The 26,270-nt window shown below is 48.7% G+C and overlaps 1 protein-coding gene across 1 annotated transcript in view; it reads left to right on the top strand.

Annotated features, from left to right (window-relative positions):
* The first annotated feature begins 3,104 nt into the window (after window positions 1-3,104).
* LOC146806321 (pepsin A-like) overlaps window positions 3,105-26,270 on the top strand; it is a 97,139-nt gene continuing 73,973 nt past the window's right edge. The window contains exon 1 of the mRNA XM_085623525.1: window positions 3,105-3,171. Within this exon, the coding sequence (XP_085479651.1) occupies window positions 3,119-3,171 (53 nt within the window). The 5' untranslated portion in view covers window positions 3,105-3,118. The remainder of the gene's footprint in view (window positions 3,172-26,270) is intronic.

The raw sequence follows: 26,270 nt of genomic DNA, 5'->3' as shown, positions 1-26,270 counted from the left end.
TCTATTTCACCCCGGCAGGACTTGTTAGTGTCTATCAAGTTGACATAAGAGAGGAGGAGTTAGCGGATGTCACTGTCAGATAGATCAGCATTCAGTCACCTGGGACAAGAGGAGGCATTAGGGAAAGGTATAATTTTTGAGTTAAGATAATAGGTGTGCCGGCATGGGAGAGATACATGCCTGTTTAGGAGCTGGTCCGGTTTATCAAAGTACTATTGGGTCTATGAATGGGCAGAAGCTCTTTGTCTGGGTTGCACACCTTGATGAGATCTCTCTTAGCCTGTTCTGACGTTCATCACCAGTGTGGTAACAGCTGGTTATGGGTTGGGGTGTGAGGTCCAGTAGAGGGGAGAGGTCGGATTGGAGACCTGGTTGAGCGGGGATGGCGTTATTACGGCCACGGTGTGTTTGTGGGTCAGGGAGGTCTTGCCGAGGGCCTGCTTGTGTGGAGATGGGGGCAGGGGTGGGAGGGAGGATAGGAGGGCTTATGGGCTGTGCAGGTGACATGGGCAGAAAGAGGCTAATCAGGTTGGAAGATATAGATTCTGAAGAAGAGAGCTTCCAGGCACAGGAAGAAGCTCTTGACTGGGGGAGAATGTCTGCATTGTCAGCATTCCATCCCTCATTTGTTTGTTGTTACGCTTTTCGCCCGTAGTGGGATGGGTATTCCCAGACGTGGGACCCGTGCTCACTACGCCACTGGAGTCAAGCTATCCTGGCTGATGACGGCTGATAGCCAGAAACCGGTCCTAGGATGCTTGATTCCGGTCCAGGGAAGACATGGCTTGGCAGTTCGGGCTGGACTGTTCCCATGAGGCACAGGGTCAAGACTGATTTGCATATGGCCATGTCTGAACTGGGGTGGCGTAGTGGGAAAAGAACGATGGATTTAACCCAGATCTCTTGACTGGGGGAGAATGTCTGCATTATCAGCATTCCGTCCATCATTTGTTTGTTGTACGCTTTTCGCCCTTAGTGGGATGGGTATTCCCAGACGTGGGACCCGTGCTCACTACGCCACTGGAGTCAAGCTATCCTGGCTGATGACGGCTGATAGCCAGAAACCGGTCCTAGGATGCTTGATTCCGGTCCAGGGAAGACATGGCTTGGCAGTTCGGGCTGGACTGTTCCCATGAGGCACAGAGTCAAGACTGATTTGCATATGGCCATGTCTGAACTGGGGTGGCGTAGTGGGCAAAAGAACGATGGATTTAACCCAGATCTCTTGACTGGGGGAGAATGTCTGCATTGTCAGCATTCCGTCCATCATTTGTTTGTTGTACCTGGGGAACTTCACAGAATAGTTCAACGGAAGGGAGCTAGAGCAAAGAGGTAGGAGAAGGTTCAGAGATGAGGGAGATATGTGCAAAGGATTGACAACTCACCATTTGATTCCTAAGCCCTGCTGAGGATGAGGGAGCAGATTTACAAGCCCCTTGCACCACTGGTGCATCACTTTTTGTGACGCACCAGCGGTGCATTTTAGTACCTCATATTTACAAGGACCGGAAAAGCCACCCTGCATGACTTTTCCTGTCCTTGTAAATATGGCCCCTTTGCACGCAGCACTTTGCGTGAAAGGGGCATTCCATGGGTGTGGCTGTGGGTGTTCTCACGCAACACCCATGAAACAGACACATTTCCAGATTTCAGAGAAATCGTAGATGCGTCTAAATGCTACCCCTCCCCAGGGGAGGTGTAGGGAGGCGCAATGTGAAGAAATTAATACATTTTTACTAGTTTTCCTCTTTCTATGCGTGCTGCATTCTGCAACATACATAGAAAGAGGAAATCCCCTCTGGTGATTGACTATGTACAGGAAGGTGTCCCTTCCTGCTCATAAACAATCAGTAAAACAATTACGTTTTGCAAATACTATGTGTGCTAATGCAGCACACATAGGAGTTGAAACGTGCAATTTCTGATTGTTTTTGTGCAGGAAGGTGTCCCTGCCTGCACATAAACAATCTTCCAATGATGCAGGCATCCTTGCACCATGGCATAAGGGTGCCTGTTCTGGTGCATGGCAGCAGTTTGTGCATCAGCCCAGGGGAAAGCACAGGGATGCGACATGTTGTAAATATGTTGCATCAGTGTGCTTTGAAAGTGACAAATGGCTTGGGCCACGCACTAACTCACTTTCCTTGTAAATCTGCCCCAAGGTCTCTGGCTTGGCTAGGTCAGGAGAGTGGGCCGGGTAGCAGTCACTGGTGGTATGGAGTGGGCTGATTGACTTTGGAGTAACCAAGGACGTTTGGTGGGATGTGAGAGTGCCATCATGGTAGCTAGGGTGATTTGTGGGGGGATGTAAACTCTTATTGTTCACTACCTTCTTGAGGATAGGGAAAATCTTATCCATTGTAGCTAGATTGTCATTTGTGGACTGTATTAGAATATTACCGCTGCTGTATAGGGAGATGGTACCATTCGCATTGCAGAAGGGCGAGGGAGATTCAGATAGTTTGAGGCGATGAGGAGTTTTACTGATGTTGGTGATTCGAAGCATGGAATAAAAGACATTCCTCCACTGTGCACGTTTTTTGGAGCAGAAGATGAGGTCCTTGGTTAATATACCCTTGATGGTGCAGAAACATGGGTCTGAGATAAGTGTTTCAGGGCGGGTTTTCAGTAGCTGGTGTTTGTGTCTTTTGGATGCATTTTTGGATAGATTGGGTGGGTATTTCATGGTGCAGGCATGGAGACCTGAGGGTTCTAGTTTTGTTTCCATTATATGATGAGAAAGTGTACCTCTGGGGAGTGAATATGACTCTCAAGGAAGAAGGACAAAAAGTTATCTATGTTCTTATCACTGCGTTAATGCACTTTATATGAGAGTGCGTCAACTGTTTGAAAGGAGTTGCAGTAGAAATACACATTAAGGCACGTATAGATAAACACACCTATGAACCCAGACCTCTTTTGTGCTATAAGTGACCTGTGAGGCTGAGTGGTGCCTTATCACGCGCTCAGTCATAAGTGAAAAAGAATGAGATAAGAAGCCATGAAAAGGCGTCTTATCAGAGTCTTGGATAAGGTTGTCTGATTGGCGCCCACAGCAGTATATTAGGGCCCTTTACTCATTGGTTCTTCCTGCGATACTGCGGACAAAGAGAGAACCATGAGGTGGCTGCTGATCCTGGGGCTGGTGGCCCTCTCTGAGTGCCTGGTCAAGTGAGTATTATTCAGAGTCAGTGTGCTGAACTTTCAGGAGATGGGAGTATGTGCTATGAGTCCCTCAGTGTGCTGTTTCATGAGATAGGAGCTTGGACAGAGCCTGTTGACCTTCTCTGAGTGCCTGGGTCAGTGTGTATGTACTATGAGTCCCTCAGTGTGCTTTAATTTCATGAGATGGGAGCTTAGACAGAGCCTGGTGATCCTCTCAATGTACCTGGTCAAGTGAGTATTTACTCTGACCTCCTCAGTGTGCTGTAGCGTCATGTGATGGAAGCTTCAAGAGAGTCTGGTGTCCCTCCATGGGTGCCTGATCCTGTGAGTATTATTCAAATCAGTATGCTGTACTTTCATGAGATGGAAGTTTTTTGAGAGCCTGGTAACCCTCTCTGAGTCCCTGGTCCAGTGAGTATGTACTATGAATCCCTCAGTTTGATGTAGTGTGATGATATGGGAGCTTTGAGTGCCTGGTCAAGTGAGTATTTAATCTGCATCCCACAGTGTGCTGTAGGTTCACGATATGGGAGCATTGAGTACCTGGTCCAGTGAGTATTTACTCTGAACCCCTCAGTGTGCTGTAGAGTCGTGAGATGGTAGCTTTAAGAGAGTCTGGTGTCCCTCCCTTAGTGCCTGGTCCAGTGAGTAATGTTCAGAGCCAGTATGCTGTCATTTCATGAGATGGAAGCTTTAAGAGAGCCTGGTGACCCTCTCTGAGTGCCTGGTCCAGTGAGTATGAGCTATGAGTCCCTCAGTGTGCTGTAGAGTCAAAGGCTTTGAGAGAGACTGGAGCTTTGAGAGAACCTATCATAGGTCAGTTCCGGGAGACCAATTGTCAGAGAATAAAGGACATGTTTGGACTTGTGTGTCCAATCACACAGGCATTTAGGTACTGTACAGTACAGTACTTGCAGAGATTAGCAGTAGGTACAACCCACAGGTACTGACCACACTTCAAACAGTGTTGAGCAGTGACATGACATATGTGACTGTTGAAACCTTGAAAGCCACTGCAAGTGTACTGCCCAATAACCCTGGTACCTGTAAGGGTGCTGCCAAATAACCCCTGTACCTGTAAGGTTATTGCCCAATAACCCCTGTAAGAGTACCTACCAATAACCCCTGTACCTGTATTGATACTGCCCCATAACTCCTGTACCTGTAAGGGCACTGCCCAATAAACCCTGTACCTGTAAGGGCACTGCCCAATAACCCCTGTACCTGTAAGGGCACTGCCACTAAGCCTGTTAACTGTAAGGGTACTGCCCAATACCCCCTGTACCTGTAAGGGCACGGCCCAATAACACCTGTGCCTGTAAGGGTACTGCCCAATAACTCTGTACCAGTAAGGGTCCTGCCCAATAACCCCTGTAGCTGTAAGGGCACTGCCCAATAACCCCTGTGCCTGTAAGGGTACTGCCCAATAACCTGTGTACCTGTAAGGGTGCTGCCCAATTTCCCCAGTAACAGTAAGGGTACTGCCCAATAACCCCTGTAAGAGAAAGGGTACTGCCCAATAACCCCTGTAAGAGAAAGGGTACTGCCAAATAACCCCTGTAACAGTAAGGGTACTGCCAAATAACCCCTGTAACAGTAAGGGTACTCCTCAATAACCGTTGTACCTGTGAGGGTACATGGTAGATTGTTATTACTGGGACACATTTACACAATTTGTTTATATGGTAACCCAGGTGCTGCTGCATTTGAATTTCTGTAATTACATCTATTTTAGGTTGCTCATGTGATTGTCACTTCTGACAAAACATGTCTCTCAGAAGGTGTGTTGTGGACTCCTGGGAAATGCAAAAACAACAGTTGATGGACAGAATCCAGATCAATGTCATACCTTCACCCCAGTACAGAGATCTGGGCTTAAATACATCGTTTTTATTGCTCACCATGCCATTCCAGTTTGAACCCAGCCATATGCAAATCAGTCTTGACCCTGTGCCTCATGGGAACAGTCCAGCCCGAACTGCCAAGCCAGGTCCTCCCTGGACTGGGAACAAGCATCCTAGGACCGGTTTCGGGGTTTCACCCCTCTTCAGCCAGGATAGCTTGATTCCAGTGGCATGGAGAGCACGGGACTCATGTCTGGGCATACCTGGCGCACTTAGGGCGAGAAAGCAAAAGACACACAATTGATGGACGGAATGCTGAATTTTTGTTTATAAATAATTTCTATTACAAATAGTTTTTTGTTTGTAAATAATCTGCAAATATCTTAAAATAATCTTTCTAGGTATTTGTTAGATCTTTTTAACATAATAATCTGCTTCTATCTTTTGTAATATTTAACATTTTTATATATTTCTTTTTAAAAAAAAAAATCTTTTGTGATGTTAATATTTTGTTTGTTTTTAATTTTGAATTGACTCCAGTGGAAATATAAATTTTTACCCCTCTGCTCTCCAACACTTTCCCTATTGTTGCACTTACTGGAGTGGGCTTAGTTATTTTTACCCCGTATTATCCAACACTTTCCCTACCGTTGAACTCACTGGAGTGGTAATAGTAATTTTTCACCCCTCCGCTATCCAACACTTTCCATACTGTTGCACTCACTGGAGTGGGAATATTAAGTTTTACCCCTCCCCTATCCAACACTTTCCCTACTGTTGCACTCACTGGAATGGGAATTGTAATTGTTACCTCTCCGCTATCCAACACTTTCCCTTCTATTGCACTCACTGAAATGGGATTAGTCATTTTTACCCCTTCGCTATCCAACACTTTTCCTGCTGTTGCACTCATTGGATTGGGAATAGTAATTTTTACCCCTCCGCTATCCAACACTTTGCCGACTCTCGCACTTATTGGAGTGGGATTAGTAATTTATACTAGTCGGCTATCCAACATTTTCCCTACTGTTGCACTAACTGGAGTGGCAATAGTAATTTTTACTCCTCCGCAATCCAACACTTTCCCTACTGTTGCACTCAATGGAGTGGGAATAGTAATTTTTACACCTCCGCTATCCAACACTTTCCCTACTGTGGCTCTCAATGCAGTACAAAATGTAAGTTTAAAGACTATTAAATATTTTAATGTTTTATTTTATAATATAACTTTTTTATTACATTTTATGTGATATGTGTATGTAACTATATATATATGTATATATATTTGTATACAAATTATATTTATAAAATTATAAAATAAATTAAAATTAATAGTGTATTAAATAGAAATAGAAATATTACAAGTAAATAGAAATATATATATATTACATTTTATATATGTACGTTTAAGTATTTGTTTTCTTATATTTGTCAAAATGTATATTAGATCTAAATAATTTTTTTAAGTTCATTTTATTATTTAATATATTTAACATTATTTTTTATATAAACAAAAAAAATCGATATTTTGTACATCTATATTTTTACATCAATATTTTGTTCCTCGATATTTTTGTACTTAGCATTATAAATATAGGATGTCGATATTTTTTACATCGGTATTTATGACTCAATGTTTGTGTATGGGGATATTTTGGGCGTCGATATTCTATCAGTGAACCCCCTCTTAGGTGTGTGTGTGTGTATGTGGGCAGTGTGCTCACTTCCCTGGTGTTAAATAACTCCACTCCATTAATGGTGTCACATGCCCCCTCTGATGTGTGTGTGTGTGTGTGTGTGTGTGTGGGCAGTGTCCTCACTTCCATGTGGCACTCACTAGTGAGGCAGAGTTATTTAACACCAGGGAAGTGAGGACACCTGCCCCCCTCACACACACACACACACACACATCAGAGGGGTCATGTGACACCCTTCATTAATAGAGCAGAGTTATTTAACACCAGGGAGTTGAGGACACTGCCACATACACACACACACACACACACACACACATCAGAGGGGTCATGTGATAGCCATCATTAATGGAGCAGAGTTATTTAACACCAGGGAAGTGAGGACACTGCCCCCTCACACACACACGCACACACATACACACATCAGAGGGGGCATGTGACACCCATCATTAACAGAGTAGAAGTATTTAACACCAGGAAAGTGAGGACATTGCCACACACACACACACACACCCACACACGCACACACACAGAGGGGGCATGTGACACCCTTCATTAACAGAGCAGAAGTATTTAACACCAGGAAAGTGAGGACACTGCCACACACACACCCACACGCACACACACAGAGGGGGCATGTGACACCCTTCATTAATGGAGCAGAGTTATTTAACACCAGGGAAGTGAGGACACTGCACACACACACACACATCACGGGGGCATGTAACATCCATCATTAACAGAGCAGAGTTATTTAACACCAGTGAAGAGAGGACACTGCCCACACACACACACACACGCACACACAGAGGGGGCATGTGACACCCTTCATTAATGGAGCAGTTATTTAACACCAGGGAAGTGAGGACACTGCGCACACACATGCACACACACACACACACACACATATCACAGGGGGCATGTGACATCCATCATTAACAGAGCAGAGTTATTTAACACCAGTAAAGAGATGACACTGCCCACACACACACACACACACATCAGAGTCGTGCATATGACACTTCATTAATGGAGCCGACAGCACCTCAGATGCTTTTCACACCAGGGCCCCAAGTCACTATAGTTTTGTACAACACAACGCAGCATCTTTTTTTGCAGCTCAGCGATGTGCAAAGAGAGATGACATAGTGCAGTGACACACCTACAACGATGGCTTGGTGCTGGTGCCACCCCAGCACTGGTGCACAATCTTCATGCCATGCGCAGAGCAGCATGTGCACTCTCTTGCAGGGGGTTTGCACTAGTCATCTCCCTTTCCAGTACAGACCCGCATGCACAGACCACCACAGATGGGTCCAGTGCATTGGATGTGTGCATCACGAGACTCCTTGACACAGAGTAACACAGAACAGCATTTGCAAAGACAAAAGGGCACCTCTCCAGCACAAAACTCTCTATCCACAGAAAAGTGAATTGTCAGCCAGTTAGTTCTGCATCTCTTTGCATCCCACCAGGTGCAGCTTGAGGCTGTAGTAAACCAGCACCCGGGTGTTCTGACCCTTGACTGCAGTTGTTTTTACTGGTGCTCTGATAAGCACCCTATCTTCCTGTTAGTACATTAGTGCCTCCAGGCCCAGGGTGAGGTCAGTGTGTGATTGGAGATGGAAACGTAACTGTGTCAGAGGGCAGATGAGAGCTGCCGGACCTTTGCATCAGCCCTTCTCCCCACCCACCCAAAGTCACCAGCCTCCTGTGCCCACTGGCAGAGCTGTCAGATTGCGTAAATTACCCGCACCTTTCAGGCCCCTTCTCCCCCTGGAAGTGCACGCAGATTTACTTGGAAACTCTAAGGGGTATATTCACAAGAACGTGTGCTAAACATCACCCAAAAATGCTAACGCACCTTTGCACATCGCAGCCTATCGCGGGAAAATAACACGTGGAATTCACATCACGGCGGTACATGCGATAGTCCACCAAAAACGCGGCCAATGTCCGCGATACAACCACTGCGGCGGAGATAAAAACAAAAACCCCAAAACGTAAAAAGACGCGATGTGCCCAAATGCCAGAAAACAGTGACAACCAGCAAGAGGCCAGCAATCCCCACATATAATGCGGGAAAAAGCATAAGAACAGCATACGGAAAATGCCACTAAAAAACAACATCAACTGCAAAGTACCACGGATGCACCATGACCCACTGCAGAGGACAACACAAACCCCACAATCCCCACGGAGGAACACCCAGGAATACAGGGCCCGTGGAGGGCCAATGAGAAGAGGAAGATGGCGTACAGTCGCCAGGAAAACCCGATTATCGCCATGGATGAGCCAGAACACCACCACCAACTGTACGTTACCTCCAGCGTGTCATTGGCAACAAAGAGACAAACATGGCACACCACCTTGGACCATGTGAATGCCGTCGCATGGCAGAAGAGGACAATGGAAGAGCACAAAAGGCCCTGGACTGATGTGAATGGCAAAAACAAGCAAAGACTCGCTGCCAACACGAGAGCAGCAATGCACCCCGGAGGAGGGGGCCAGCAGAACACCAGGAGCTGAATGACATGGAGAAGATGGTGGCCACAGTCACCAGTCGGGAGACGGTGACAGGAATCAGGGATCCGGAAACTGTCCAACATGACCTGACACCACATCAACAGTGTGCGCACCGACCAGGAAGTGGGTGGATGGGGGGAGATGGGCACAATAGCACACATGCACAATTAAACAGAGCACACTGCACACCCACAATGACTCAGGATCATGTACCTGATCCCACGGGGACACTTCAGAACACACACAAACACCAAGTAGTCCCATGTACACCATGTGCCCAAAGGGGCACCCACACAACACATCAACAAGCACACAACCAACACATGCTCACGTGCGAAACACAGCAAACATGCATATACGTCAGCCACACTGACAATGCAAGAGACACCACATGACGAGTAGCATGGCTGCAGTCCAATCACCATGACAATGTACACTGCACGACACTTAGGTGGCTGAGTGAGGACCACAACCGGAAAGGAGCAGGTCACTGTCGGACACAACTACCTGCACAAACAACCCCTGACGTCAACGACACATCTGTGGACAAACCATGCCCAAGAGTCACAACTCGACAAAGAGCACAAGTTACCCAAGTCTGCAACATCTCAGCACCGTGGAAGCACAGATCTGACAGGCACACTGCCTGAATGGGACCAGTGGCAGACAAATCAGAGCCGCAGGAGTGAATCAACCACCGTGCAGAATACGCACATAAGTATAAGTGCACCTCAACATTGACAACATCCCGGTACAAACAGCAACACCTCCACAGCAGAACACAGGACACAACTGGTGCTGCAAATGTGCACGACATGGCAAATCACATCTGGCACAGCAGGAAACTGTGACATGACAATGTACAAGTACAACCTGTAACCTGCAAATATGTTTTATTCACACATGCCGTGTTTTTGGGCATTTTGTACTGTCCCATGATTGCCAGGGACGGCCACAATGTCACGTGCTCACGAGAAGTAATTATCAATGATGGTGTTCCTACGAGCCATTCCTGCCACAGCTGCAGTGAGATGTGGGCCACCTGCCCCATCGTCCCCATCATCGTCCGGTACTTCTGTAACTGGGATCCATGGGGCATTGGTGCGTACACAGATGTTGTGCAATACACAACATGCAACGATCATCTTGCACAAGATGTCCGGGCTGTACAGGAGCTTTCCACCTGTGCCGTCCAGGCACCTGAAATGTGACTTCAACACGCCAAATGTGCATTCAACGATGCCCCTGGTGCGTATGTGGGCCGCATTGTACTGCCACTGGGCGGGTGTGTTTGGGTCTCGGAGGGGTGTCACCATCCAAGGGCAGTGTGCATATTCTTGCTCACCTCTGACAGTGCAGGGAGAAAAGAGTCAATACTTGGTTCGGCAGGATGTGATGGCAGGCCCAATAATCCAGTGATGGCTGTGTTGGCTGTGTGTGGGGTGAGTGTAAGCCAGCCCTCAGGGAGTAGTTGGTGCTGGCAACAACTTCAACAGTCATCAGGCATTCAGAAATGCAATGTCAGAACAACAAGGGGGGATGACTTGAGTCTCACAGGGTTAGTGGCCCAGGAGCACAGCGGTTGACACAGGCCAACCGCCACGGGACGCTGACCTGCGGGAGACTGGGGTAGGGTCTCGATTGCAGAGCAGGTTTCCGTAGATGTAAAAGGAGCTTGACGCGGAGTGTCTCGGTGGACAGTGGAAGGTGTACCCTCAGGGCATGATGCAGAGGGCAGAACCACGCTGAAACAGTCCCTGTTGTGGAGATGAATGGAACAGACTCATGTCGGACACCACGTCCGGTCCAGCCAGATGAAGATGCAGGAAACCACCAGGCCATGGACTCAGACGCCACCAATGGCCAACCAGACAGTACCCATGACTCATTGCGCACATAGTTAGTGGCACCAGTGCTGTTAGGGGATACCGCCTTCGATGGGGCGTGTCCAATGATGTGGACGCCTCCACATCATACCCAAGATACAGTTCCACATGTGTGACCTACTGGACTGCAGTGGAGGCCTGATGCAGTGGTCAGCACGGGCCATTCACTGAGTGTCGCCGGCTTAGGTTGGATGGCCCCACCGGCCTGTGTAGTTCAGGTTCAGTGGCACCACCGGACGCGAATTTGCGGTGAACATGGTTAGTGGCACCACGTGTCGCCGGCTGGCGTTGAACAGGGTTAGTGGCACCATGTGTGGCCGGCTGGCATTTGAACAGTGTGCGTGGCACCACGTGTCACAGGCCTGACATATGGAATAATGCCTCACTGATCGAAGGGAGTCTGATGCTGTGGCCGCTACCACGGACTTGGGGTCACTGCCATTTAGGACTCAGGACACAGTTCTACATGTGGGACCTACTGGGCCGAAGAGGATGCCGGTGGAGTATGTAAATGAGAAAGGAGCAATGTGGGCCAGCTTTGGGGGGGCTAGCGATGGTCTGTGGAGGCTGCAGAGGTCGCGGGACTGGTGCTTGGAGCTTGCACCGGCATGTGTAGGCCCTCTTTGACACACGCCAGTGTATGCAGGTGAACGGAGCCTCGTTGGTGCGCTGGGGCAGACATGGCAGGTCTAGTGACCAGCGGCCCGGGTTGCAGCAGGCACACATGAACGCAGGCCCCCCGTGCTCGGTGCAGGACTCTTTGGGGGCTGAGAGGCGCCGCCCTGGCAGATGCGTTTTCCATTCCGAATGAGAACCACAACCAGTGTGAGGGCTTATTGTTCACAACCCTACACAGGCCTGGCATACGCAGGTCCAACCCACTATGCACTTGCATGCAGGGGGGACGTAACTTGCGACATTTCCGCATTCTGCCCCACAGCCTGTGGGGACATGGTAGAGTCCACTGGCCACTACACTCCATGCACCAGCAGTTGTTCTCCACATGGCCATTTCCGTGGTTTGCACTCTGTGGTCTGTCCTGCACCTCCACGCCACACCTGGCATTGGGTAGGTTCACATTCATTAGTCACTTGCCGCTCTCGCCTGCTCCATACCTCTCCTCACATCCTGCTATTGTGTGTCTGTGGTGCCATGTCATGGCTGGGTTATGGGCATGGCAAGGCCAGATTCCCAATGGTGTCGTGTTGTCATGTCTGATCGGTTGGCATGTGCTGCGTGCCCATTGGCTGTGTCGTGAGTTGCATGACTGTGGGCTGGAGATATGTGGTGTGTTTATTTTAGACTTACCAACTGGCATTACATTTCCATGTGTGTCATCCTGGGAGCGCTGGGTGATGATGGACTGTCGGGAGATGTGGGTATCAAGCACTCTGCCTGGGTAGTTGGCCACAACATTGTTGAGGAGTCCCGGTCGGTCCACTATTGCCTGCACATTCATGGTATGCATGTGCTTTCTGTTGTGGTAGTTATGTGCAGTGTGTGCAGGGGGCACGGGGTACATGTTTACAGTTGTTTGTCCCTGACACGTGAGGGAATCTAGGTATGGCGTAGGGTTTTGGCGTTGCATGATCATTGTCTCCATGGCATCTGTGGGTCTTCAGGTGTGGCTCTTGGCTGGGCTCCCTTTTATGCTGCAGGTAGTCGTCCTGCTTAACACCAGCAAAAGGCAGGTGTTAATTCCCTGCTGCTACCGCGGCTTATCGCCTGTTTTTGGTTCGCATCAAGGATCTAGCAGTTCATTGTGAAAGTGCTGTGTGGTTTTTTAGTATGTTTTTGCACAGGAACGCCCACTCTGCATCTCATTAGGGTTAGTTGGTGGTGTCCACCGTGGAGATATTTTTTGGGGCAGTTATCGCGGGAAAACTGGCGATGTCTGCAGTTTCACCAGCTTGTGCATGGGGTGTTAAATCTATCTCCTCTTTTGATGCGTTAAGGTGGAGATAAATCGGAGATACAACCTTGTGAATATCCCCCTGAGCCTGAGTTTGGAGTTGGAATATGGGAAGAACTCTCCCATGTTTCAGCTGAGTGTGAGAGAAAAGTTTTCTTTCCCAAGGACTAATGTTTTGTCCTCCAGGAAAGAAAAAGGTTAAAATTGCAAATACCTCTATTGAAAACATTGAGAATAGTTAAACCTTCACATGCAAAAAACACACTCATTTTAAGGAAGCAAGTAAGAATATTATCAAAGCAGGATGACATGGGGTCTACAGAGTCCTCTAGCAGCAACATTGGGATTCTCGCCAGTTCTTACAAGGACAAACTGAGGCAGCCTTACCTTGGCTCAGCTCTGGACAAATCGATACTAAATCAAGTCCTATCAGTTCGACTCATGGTTATGCCAATAAAAGACAAAAACACTTGCTGGAAATCCCTAGAGGGGGTCGCCGCCTGCAGACTTTCCCATCAGTTCGAGGAGTCCCTGGGCCATCTAGTTTGTGTCTGCCCTGAACTGAGACACGTACCTTGCACTTTATTAAAAGCCTTGTTTATAAAATATGTCACCCGTGCCTGCGTAGATGCAATGAGGTTTCTTTTTAACTCAGAGAGCCCCATGGAACTGGCTAGACTAGCATGGAAACTTAAAGAACTCGTGAGCAAAGGTTGAGTCTTGCCCTAAAATAAGACTTTAGGCCCAAATCCGTGAGCATATATGAAGTATTTATGGACCTCTTATTATGTCTTTGGAAACTACTTGAAATGTACTAAAAGAAATAACACGTCACTGTTTTTATGAACGATGGAAGAAGGTCTTTGGAAGGACACTCCGCGCACGCCCTTTCTTAACAATTTTTATTAATTGAAACAATACATTTTCTTACACACATTTGAGTACTCTGGGAAATATAGGCCGGCCTGGACACCACTGGCAATAAGAAGATTCTGTGCTGATGTCATGACTTCAGTAAACTCATGTGTGAAGGGTTTGAGCTGTCCTAAAGGGGGAAATGGGCAACATTTACTGAGGATACCTGTGTGATTCTGGCCAACAGAAGTGAACTGAAGATCTGCAATTGTGGCCAAAGGCAAACCCAAGATTAGCACTCGGGCCCTTTGATCTAAGGCAGGCAACATTGGAGCAACTATACCATGACACCACATCACCTTCCTTAGCAAACATTATCACTAACTCATTAGTGGAGAACTGAGGGGCTTATTTATGAGCCCCTTACGCCACCAATGCGTCACTTTTTATGACACAAGAGTGGCATAAAATAAGCACTACTCTGCGACATTTACAAAGTGCCGTATCTAAGCAGATGCGTAAACACCTGATCTACATTATACCGGAGTCAGATATAATGCGTGCAGGGTGGGCGTTCCCACACAAAAGGCCGGTAGTTGTAGCGCAGTAAAATCAATGAGATTTTACTGCAACCCTTCTAGGACGCCGGTGCATCAAACCCATTTGCCTGCCTCACAGCAGGTGCAAGACCGATGCAGGCCTTTTCACACGGGGCTTACCCTATCTGAGAGGACACATTGCTGGAGTTGCATCTGTTTTCAGCCACACCCCAGCTATGCGCCACTTTTGCATCTATAGATACGTGGGGAATACTGTAAATATGGTGTCGAAAGGTTGGCGCTATGAAAAGTGTCACACCGCTGTTTTCAACAATCGATGAGACACTTTTCATAAATGAAGCCCTATTTTTGTTGTGTTTAGTTGGTCCCTGTTTCCTGCAGGATGGCCGCGAGCATGGCTGACCTTTAGCGCTTTAGGGGAAGAAGGGTATGGGGTCTGCTGTTTCTCAGCTGGCAGTGCCCATTAAATATATGATAAAGACTTCAGAGTTGAAAACATTCAGTTTCTTTAAAATGTGATCCTTTCAAGGCATGTCAGATTAGAATATTATAGCTTTGCTTTGAGTGGCGATTGTCAAAAGTGATATATTCTAATGGTGAAGTTAGGAACGTGTATGGCCGGCCTCCCCTCTCCCGACGAGGATGCTATTAGCGGACCTGGAGCAACGTCAGCTGTCTTTTGCCCCCTTACGTGGCACATCCTCAAATGAGGTATTTCAAGATGCTCTCGTGCGATGATGAGGGAAAAGGAGGCGCTGTGAAAAAAGCCATAAATGTTCATCCTTACAAAACAAAGGGGCATATCAGCAACAACCGGCGATAATTATCGCTAAGCGGACTTAGCGCTAGGATAATTATCGCCGGCTAGCGTGGATTTTTATCGCTGAGATAGCGTGCTATTAGCAACGCTTATCTCAAAAGCGATAAAAATCCTAGCGCTAACTGCCTAACGTGAGATTATCGCTGGATATCCAGCAATATTCTCATGCAATGTGGCGATAGCTTGTTGATAGGGCCTCACAAACTTAGCCATGATATCCACCTTCCATAGGATATCATGGCTAAATCAGTCCTGAAGCAGGCGTAAGGAAAGTAGCGATAACAGGGGTTATCGCTACTTTTCCTGCCGCTATGCTTCATAGCGTGGGGCTTGATGATAGGAGAAATGTCGCTTAGCGACATTTCTCCAGTCATGCCAGGTCAGGAACGCCCACTTTGCATCTCATTAGAGATGCAAAGCTGGGCGTTAAGATTTTGTGCGCTAAAGTAAGGTTTCACGCGTTAGCGTGACCTTGCTAATTAGGCGATAAAATTATCGCCGCTTTTCGGCCGAAAACTGCCGCAAAAGCGGCGATAATTTTTTATCGCTGCCTTGTAAATATGCCCCAAAGGAAGCTGCCTTATACCACTTTTACTGCTTATGTAGTGAGAAGTAGAGCGCTTTTACTGCTTATGCAGTGAGAAGTAGAGCGAATGGCGCGTGCTCCTCTTTGAGCCATGCTGCACAATCTTATGTAGCAAGTATAATGCTAAGGGCATGTTTGCTAATGCAGCGCTCAGCACAGCAACTTGCTGTGCTGCGCCGCGTGAACGGGATAGAGCCAGGCAGCGCCATACCCATGAACGATGGGTCACTCTTTACCCCTTCTCCAGCGCTGGCACGCGTGAGGTTGCCTAATGCCAATGCAGGCACCCTTACACCATATTACAGGATACTTGCAACATGGGCATGATATGTTTGTGCAGGAGGGAACACCTTCGTGCATAAAAACAATCCTTAGAGGCACCTTCCTCATTGTATGCTTGATGCCGAATCAGCCCGCATGGAAAGAGGATATTTCATCCTGTTACACCATGATTGGGGGGGTGTACGAGTGTGGCGCAATCACAGGTTTATTGCTTTCAGAAACTCTGGGGTTGCGTTAAATTCCATGAGGAGATGCCCAGGAACACCCATGCTCGACCCAAGGAGTGCCTCACAGTATAAAGTGTACTGCAGAGCAGCACAAGACATTTTGGGGCATATTATCAAAACAGGCGATAAAATTATCGCCGCTTTAGCGGCAGAAAACTGCCGCTAAAACGGCGATAATGGGCTTGATAATATGCTCTATAGAATTCCAGCCGAAGGTCAGGTTAGACGCCCTTCACATCTAACCTGAGCTTCAATTGGAATTCCATAGAGCATATTATCAAGCCCATTATCGCCGTTTTAGCGGCAGTTTTCTGCCGCTAAAGCGGCGATAATTTTATCGCCTGTCTTGATAATATGCCCCTCTGTTTGTTCCATTGCCTGAAATGCAAGCCGCAGAGTAGCGCACTTTAATCAGTGGACCATGGTACATAAGATCACCTTGGGGTGCACATGTGCACACTCTTTTATGCAGCAGGAGACAGCTAACAAAATGTGCACAGACACACACTGGCCATTTCCCGTCGTACTAGAGTCACCACAAAGTGCATGGAGTCAATCAATCAAATATCTTTATTCGATTGTAGTCATTACAATCATAAAAGTTCATGTCACAATTATACAAGCATAAACCAAATTTCACAGATAAACAATTAAAAAGGAAAGTTCATATCACAAACATACAATCATGAGCAAGATTTCACAAATAAGCGATAAAAAGGATAAATCCTCCAGTTCCGTTTTTGGACAGCAAAGTTATGAGACAAGATAGATTACGAAATTATTATAAAACCAGAACAGCAGACAAATTGAACCAGTTAAAAATATAAATAAGTATGCAAGATTAAAAATAAAGGAGAAGTACAATATTAAAAACAGCATAATTATCCCTCCATACTATTCCTGAAAATAATGGCTAGTTTCAAGAAGCTGCATATATATAAAGTGCAGTCACTATTTAGGAGTTGAAGGTAATAAAGAGCTGGTTTAATCTGTGTAAAATTCAACTTTTTTAAACAGGGCTTTAGATATAACTTCCGCGGTACTGTATAATAAGGACAAATAAGTAAAAAGTGCGCCAAGTCTTGCGGAGACTTCCCGTCGCAGCCGCAAGCAGGAAGCACTTGACCTCGGTGTGCCCCTTTCGGAGTTGCCAACAGGAGGTGAAATAGATCAAAACGGAACCTTGTCAATAAAAAGCGTTCAAAGCCGGACATAGGCCATGTTAGATACGGTTCCATACTTAGGCTTGTTTGGAGTGAAGCATGTTTCCTGACACTAGCTTTCAACAATTCGCCCTCCTCCCGGGCAAAATACCTAGTGGACAAAAATGATTTTTTCACAAAGGTAACATCAGCTCTAGTTATAATCTCTGGTGCTGAGAACAAGTCAGGACGTTCCAATTCCGTGAGGCGGTCATTTATATACCTCAGCCATGGTACCTTGAACCTGCCGTCCCAAGTTAAGGCTTCTTTTAATATATCATGTGTGAGAGGTATATCTTTGTTTAGCCAGGAGGTCAGCCAGCATAACAGGGGGCTTGCTGCTAATCTATCACTGAGAAAAGGTACACCTAGCTCCTCATGCACCGAGAAGTTTCCAGTTCCCCTTGGCAGCCTCAAAACCTTCTTTAGAAAATTATTTTCTGCTATCTCCAGGGCTTGCATTTGACTGTAGCCCCAGAGCTCGCTGCCATAACAGGCAATGGCGACGCTCTTAGCATGATAAAGTTTAAGTAAAGGAGCCACCGGGCTGTTACCCATTTTTCTAGCAAACCCGAGTATAGCTGCATTAGTGCGTGTTACCTCGCCCTTCTTTTTTACCACAGCTGGGCCCCAGGTTAATTGGTTATAAAGTAGAACCCCAAGGTATGAGAAGGCGATAATTTTATCGCCTGTCTTGATAATATGCCCCTCTGTTTGTTCCATTGCCTGAAATGCAAGCCGCAGAGTAGCGCACTTTAATCAGTGGACCATGGTACATAAGATCACCTTGGGGTGCACATGTGCACACTCTTTTATGCAGCAGGAGACAGCTAACAAAATGTGCACAGACACACACTGGCCATTTCCCGTCGTACTAGAGTCACCACAAAGTGCATGGAGTCAAAGACACTCCCTACCGGACGTCTTTGGAGGTCTCTTTTAGACATTTCTTGACAGTCACCTGTAGTACATTCTTAAGCGGCTGCAATGTAAACCCCCCGTTTACAAAGTTTAAAAGCCCTTTTATGAGTCAGAGAATTCTCTCCAAATGTTTCGATCCATTACGAATCCCAAGGAGGAGAGAGCCTGGATTGAGCGCCCTCTAGTGTTTGGGAGCTGCAACAGAGCGTGTCAGTGGTTTGTGACTCCAGTTGCAGACTGACCCTCGATTAGATACCGACCACCTGAAAGGAGGCTGTAGTGAACCTCCCAGTGTGCGGGGTCAGTGCCAGTGAGATCTCTCCTGCTCCAGGGTAGCACTGCATGCCACAATCCTTTCAGAGCCACACCCAGTGAGATCTTTCCAGCTCCAGGGTAACACTGCATGCCACAATCCTTTCAGAGTCACACCCAGTGAGATCTCTCCAGCTTCAGGGTAACACTGCATGCCACAATCCTTTCAGAGCCACACCCAGTGAGATCTCTCCAGCTCCAGGGTAACACTGCATGCCACAATCCTTCCAGACTCACACCCAGTGAGATCTCTCCTGCTCCAGGGTAACACTGCATGCCACGATCCTTTCAGAGTCACACCCAGTGAGATCTCTCCGGCTCCAGGGTAACACTGCATGCCACAATCCTTTCAGAGTCACGCCCAGTGAGATCTCTCCAGCTCCAGGGTAACACTGCATGCCACAATCCTTCCAGAGTCAAACCCAGTGAGATCTCTTCTGCTCCAGGGTAACACTGCATGCCACAATCCTTCCAGAGTCACACCCAGTGAGATCTCTCCGGCTCCAGGGTAGAACTGCATGCCACAATCCTTTCAGAGTCACACCCAGTGAGATCTCCCCAGCTCCCGGGTAACACTGCATGCCACAATCCTTTCAGATTCACACCCAGTGAGATCTCTCCTGCTTCAGGGTAACACCGCATGCCACTATCCTTCCAGAGTCACACCCAGTGAGATCTCTCCAGCTCCAGGGTAACACTGCATGCCACAATCCTTTCAGAGTCACTCCCAGTGAGATCTCTCCAGCTCCAGGGTAACACTGCATGCCACAATCCTTCCAGAGTCACACCCAGTGAGATCTCTCCAGCTCCAGGGTAGCACTGCATGCCACAATCCTTTCAGAGTCACACCCAGTGAGATCTCTCCAGCTCCAGCATAACACTGCATGCCACAATCCTTCCAGAGTCACAGCCAGTGAGATCTCTCCAGCTCCAGGGTAACACTGCATGCCACAATCCTTTCAGAGTCACACCCAGTGAGATCTCTCCAGCTCCAGGGTAACACTGCATGCCACTATCCTTCCAGAGTCACACCCAGTGAGATCTCTCCTGCTTCAGGGCAACACCGCATGCCACAATCCTTTCAGAGTCACACCCAGTGAGATCTCTCCAGCTCCAGGGTAACACCGCATGCCACAATCCTTCCAAAGTCACACCCAGTGAGATCTCTACAGCTCAAGGGTAACACTGCATGCCACAATCCTTTCAGAGTCACACCCAGTGAGATCTCTACAGCTCAAGGGTAACACTGCATGCCACAATCCTTTCAGAGTCACACCCAGTGAGATCTCTCCAGCTCCAGGGTAACACTGCATGCCACAATCCTTTCAGAGTCACACCCAGTGAGATCTCTACAGCTCAAGGGTAACACTGCATGCCACAATCCTTTCAGAGTCACAACCAGTGAGATCTCTCCAGCTCCAGGGTAACACTGCATGCCACCATCCTTTCAGAGTCACGCCCAGTGAGATCTCTCCAGCTCCAGGGTAACACTGCATGCCACAATCCTTCCAGAGTCACACCCAGTGAGATCTCTCCAGTTCCAGGGTAACACTGCATGCCACAATCCTTTCAGAGTCACACCCAGTGAGATCTCTCCAGTTCCAGGGTAACACTGCATGCCACAATCCTTTCAGAGTCACACCCAGTGAGATCTCTCCAGCTCCAGGGTAACACTGCATGCCACTATCCTTTCAGAGTCACACCCAGTGAGATCTCTCCAGCTCCAGGGTAACACTGCATGCCACAATCCTTCCAGAGTCACACCCAGTGAGATCTCTCCAGTTCCAGGGTAACACTGCATGCCACAATCCTTTCAGAGTCACACCCAGTGAGATCTCTCCAGCTCCAGGGTAGCACTGCATGCCACTATCCTTTCAGAGTCACACCCAGTGAGATCTCTACAGCTCAAGGGTAACACTGCATGCCACAATCCTTTCAGAGTCACACCCAGTGAGATCTCTCCAGCTCCAGGGTAACACTGCATGCCACAATCCTTTCAGAGTCACACCCAGTGAGATCTCTCCAGCTCCAGGGTAACACTGCATGCCACAATCCTTTCAGATTCACACCCAGTGAGATCTCTCCTGCTTCAGGGTAACACAGCATGCCACAATCCTTTCAGAGACACACCCAGTGAGATCTCTCCAGCTCCAGGGTAACACCGCATGCCACAATCCTTCCAGAGTCACACCCAGTGAGATCTCTCCGGCTCCAGGGTAGCACTGTATGCCACAATCCTTCCAGAGTCACACCCAGTGAGATCTCTCCAGCTCCAGGGTAACACTGCATGCCACAATCCTTCCAGAGTCACACCCAGTGAGATCTCTCCAGCCCCAGGGTAACACTGCATGCCACAATCCTTTCAGAGTCACACCCAGTGAGATCTCTCCAGCTCCAGGGTAACACTGCATACCACAATCCTTCCAGAGTCACACCCAGTGAGATCTCTCCAGCTCCAGGGTAACACTGCATGCCACAATCCTTTCAGAGTCACACCCAGTGAGATCTCTCCAGCTCCAGGGTACCACTGCATGCCACAATCCTTTCAGAGTCACTCCCAGTGAGATCTCTCCAGCTCCAGGGTAACACTGCATACCACAATCCTTCCAGAGTCACACCCAGTGAGATCTCTCCAGTTCCAGGGTAACCGTGCATGCCACAATCCTTTCAGAGTCACTCCCAGTGAGATCTCTCCAGCTCCAGGGTAACACTGCATGCCACAATCCTTCCAGAGTCACACCCAGTGAGATCTCTCCGGCTCCAGGGTAGCACTGCATGCCACAATCCTTTCAGAGTCACACCCAGTGAGATCTCTCCAGCTCCAGGGTAGAACTGCATGCCACAATCCTTTCAGAGTCACTCCCAGTGAGATCTCTCCAGCTCCAGGGTAACACTGCATGCCACAATCCTTTCAGAGTCACACCCAGTGAGATCTCTCCAGCTCCAGGGTAACACTGCATGCCACTATCCTTCCAGAGTCACACCCAGTGAGATCTCTCCTGCTTCAGGGTAACACCGCATGCCACAATCCTTTCAGAGTCACACCCAGCGAGATCTCTCCAGCTCCAGGGTAACACCGCATGCCACAATCCTTCCAAAGTCACACCCAGTGAGATCTCTCCAGCTCCAGGGTAACACTGCATGCCACAATCCTTTCAGAGTCACACCCAGTGAGATCTCTACAGCTCAAGGGTAACACTGCATGCCATAATCCTTTCAGAGTCACACCCAGTGAGATCTCTCCAGCTCCAGGGTAACACTGCATGCCACAATCCTTTCAGAGTCACACCCAGTGAGATCTCTTCTGCTCCAGGGTAGCACTGCATGCCACCATCCTTTCAGAGTCACACCCAGTGAGATCTCTTCAGCTCCAGGGTAACACTGCATGCCACAATCCTTCCAGAGTCACACCCAGTGAGATCTCTCCAGCTCCAGGGTAGCACTGCATGCCACCATCCTTTCAGAGTCTCACTCAGTGAGATCTCTCCAGCTCCAGGGTAACACTGCATGCCACAATCCTTTCAGAGTCGCACCCAGTGAGATCTCTCCAGCTCCAGGGTAACACTGCATGCCACAATCCTTTCAGAGTCACACCCAGTGAGATCTCTCCAGCTCCAGGGTAACACTGCATGCCACAATCCTTCCAGAATCACACCCAGTGAGATCTCTCCAGCTCCAGGGTAGCACTGCATGCCACCATCCTTTCAGAGTCACACCCAGTGAGATCTCTTCTGCTCCGGGGTAGCACTGCATGCCACCATCCTTTCAGAGTCACACCCAGTGAGATCTCTCCAGCTCCAGGGTAACACTGCATGCCACAGTCCTTCCAGAGTCACACCCAGTGAGATCTCTCCAGTTCCAGGGTAACACTGCATGCCACAATCCTTTCAGAGTCACACCCAGTGAGATCTCTCCAGCTCCAGGGTAACACTGCATGCCACTATCCTTTCAGAGTCACACCCAGTGAGATCTCTCCAGCTCCAGGGTAACACTGCATGCCACAATCCTTCCAGAGTCACACCCAGTGAGATCTCTCCAGTTCCAGGGTAACACTGCATGCCACAATCCTTTCAGAGTCACACCCAGTGAGATCTCTCCAGCTCCAGGGTAGCACTGCATGCCACTATCCTTTCAGAGTCACACCCAGTGAGATCTCTACAGCTCAAGGGTAACACTGCATGCCACAATCCTTTCAGAGTCACACCCAGTGAGATCTCTCCAGCTCCAGGGTAACACTGCATGCCACAATCCTTTCAGAGTCACACCCAGTGAGATCTCTCCAGCTCCAGGGTAACACTGCATGCCACAATCCTTTCAGATTCACACCCAGTGAGATCTCTCCTGCTTCAGCGTAACACCGCATGCCACAATTCTTTCAGAGTCACACCCAGTGAGATCTCTCCAGCTCCAGGGTAACACCGCATGCCACAATCCTTCCAGAGTCACACCCAGTGAGATCTCTCCGGCTCCAGGGTAGCACTGTATGCCACAATCCTTCCAGAGTCACACCCAGTGAGATCTCTCCAGCTCCAGGGTAACACTGCATGCCACAATCCTTCCAGAGTCACACCCAGTGAGATCTCTCCAGCCCCAGGGTAACACTGCATGCCACAATCCTTTCAGAGTCACACCCAGTGAGATCTCTCCAGCTCCAGGGTAACACTGCATACCACAATCCTTCCAGAGTCACACCCAGTGAGATCTCTCCAGCTCCAGGGTAACACTGCATGCCACAATCCTTTCAGAGTCACACCCAGTGAGATCTCTCCAGCTCCAGGGTAACACTGCATGCCACAATCCTTCCAGAGTCACACCCAGTGAGATCTCTCCAGCTCCAGGGTAGCACTGCATGCCACCATCCTTTCAGAGTCACACCCAGTGAGATCTCTCCAGCTCCAGGGTAACACTGCATGCCACAATCCTTTCAGAGTCACACCCAGTGAGATCTCTCCAGTTCCAGGGTAACACTGCATGCCACAATCCTTTCAGAGTCACACCCAGTGAGATCTCTCCAGCTCCAGGGTAGCACTGCATGCCACTATCCTTTCAGAGTCACACCCAGTGAGATCTCTACAGCTCAAGGGTAACACTGCATGCCACAATCCTTTCAGAGTCACACACAGTGAGATCTCTCCAGCTCCAGGGTAACACTGCATGCCACAATCCTTTCAGAGTCACACCCAGTGAGATCTCTCCAGCTCCAGGGTAACACTGCATGCCACAATCCTTTCAGATTCACACCCAGTGAGATCTCTCCTGCTTCAGCGTAACACCGCATGCCACAATCCTTTCAGAGTCACACCCAGTGAGATCTCTCCAGCTCCAGGGTAACACCGCATGCCACAATCATTCCAGAGTCACACCCAGTGAGATCTCTCCGGCTCCAGGGTAGCACTGTATGCCACAATCCTTCCAGAGTCACACCCAGTGAGATCTCTCCAGCTCCAGGGTAACACTGCATGCCACAATCCTTCCAGAGTCACACCCAGTGAGATCTCTCCAGCCCCAGGGTAACACTGCATGCCACAATCCTTTCAGAGTCACACCCAGTGAGATCTTTCCAGCTCCAGGGTAACACTGCATGCCACTATCCTTTCAGAGTCACACCCAGTGAGATCTCTCCAGCTCCAGGGTAACACTGCATGCCACAATCCTTCCAGAGTCACACCCAGTGAGATCTCTCCAGTTCCAGGGTAACACTGCATGCCACAATCCTTTCAGAGTCACACCCAGTGAGATCTCTCCAGCTCCAGGGTAGCACTGCATGCCACTATCCTTTCAGAGTCACACCCAGTGAGATCTCCACAGCTCAAGGGTAACACTGCATGCCACAATCCTTTCAGAGTCACACCCAGTGAGATCTCTCCAGCTCCAGGGTAACACTGCATGCCACAATCCTTTCAGAGTCACACCCAGTGAGATCTCTCCAGCTCCAGGGTAACACTGCATGCCACAATCCTTTCAGATTCACACCCAGTGAGATCTCTCCTGCTTCAGGGTAACACTGCATGCCACAATCCTTTCAGAGACACACCCAGTGAGATCTCTCCAGCTCCAGGGTAACACCGCATGCCACAATCCTTCCAGAGTCACACCCAGTGAGATCTCTCCGGCTCCAGGGTAGCACTGTATGCCACAATCCTTCCAGAGTCACACCCAGTGAGATCTCTCCAGCTCCAGGGTAACACTGCATGCCACAATCCTTCCAGAGTCACACCCAGTGAGATCTCTCCAGCCCCAGGGTAACACTGCATGCCACAATCCTTTCAGAGTCACACCCAGTGAGATCTCTCCAGCTCCAGGGTAACACTGCATACCACAATCCTTCCAGAGTCACACCCAGTGAGATCTCTCCAGCTCCAGGGTAACACTGCATGCCACAATCCTTTCAGAGTCACACCCAGTGAGATCTCTCCAGCTCCAGGGTAACACTGCATGCCACAATCCTTTCAGAGTCACTCCCAGTGAGATCTCTCCAGCTCCAGGGTAACACTGCATACCACAATCCTTCCAGAGTCACACCCAGTGAGATCTCTCCAGTTCCAGGGTAACCGCGCATGCCACAATCCTTTCAGAGTCACTCCCAGTGAGATCTCTCCAGCTCCAGGGTAACACTGCATGCCACAATCCTTCCAGAGTCACACCCAGTGAGATCTCTCCGGCTCCAGGGTAGCACTGCATGCCACAATCCTTTCAGAGTCACACCCAGTGAGATCTCTCCAGCTCCAGGGTAGAACTGCATGCCACAATCCTTTCAGAGTCACTCCCAGTGAGATCTCTCCAGCTCCAGGGTAACACTGCATGCCACAATCCTTTCAGAGTCACACCCAGTGAGATCTCTCCAGCTCCAGGGTAACACTGCATGCCACTATCCTTCCAGAGTCACACCCAGTGAGATCTCTCCTGCTTCAGGGTAACACCGCATGCCACAATCCTTTCAGAGTCACACCCAGCGAGATCTCTCCAGCTCCAGGGTAACACCGCATGCCACAATCCTTCCAAAGTCACACCCAGTGAGATCTCTCCAGCTCCAGGGTAACACTGCATGCCACAATCCTTTCAGAGTCACACCCAGTGAGATCTCTACAGCTCAAGGGTAACACTGCATGCCACAATCCTTTCAGAGTCACACCCAGTGAGATTTCTCCAGCTCCAGGGTAACACTGCATGCCACAATCCTTTCAGAGTCACACCCAGTGAGATCTCTTCTGCTCCAGGGTAGCACTGCATGCCACCATCCTTTCAGAGTCACACCCAGTGAGATCTCTCCAGCTCCAGGGTAACACTGCATGCCACAATCCTTTCAGATTCACACCCAGTGAGATCTCTCCTGCTTCAGGGTAACACAGCATGCCACAATCCTTTCAGAGACACACCCAGTGAGATCTCTCCAGCTCCAGGGTAACACCGCATGCCACAATCCTTCCAGAGTCACACCCAGTGAGATCTCTCCGGCTCCAGGGTAGCACTGTATGCCA

The sequence above is a fragment of the Triturus cristatus genome, chromosome 8 (genome assembly GCF_964204655.1).
Source record: "Triturus cristatus chromosome 8, aTriCri1.1, whole genome shotgun sequence".
NCBI lineage: Eukaryota > Metazoa > Chordata > Amphibia > Caudata > Salamandridae > Triturus > Triturus cristatus.
This window is presented reverse-complemented; position numbering and strand designations above follow the sequence as displayed.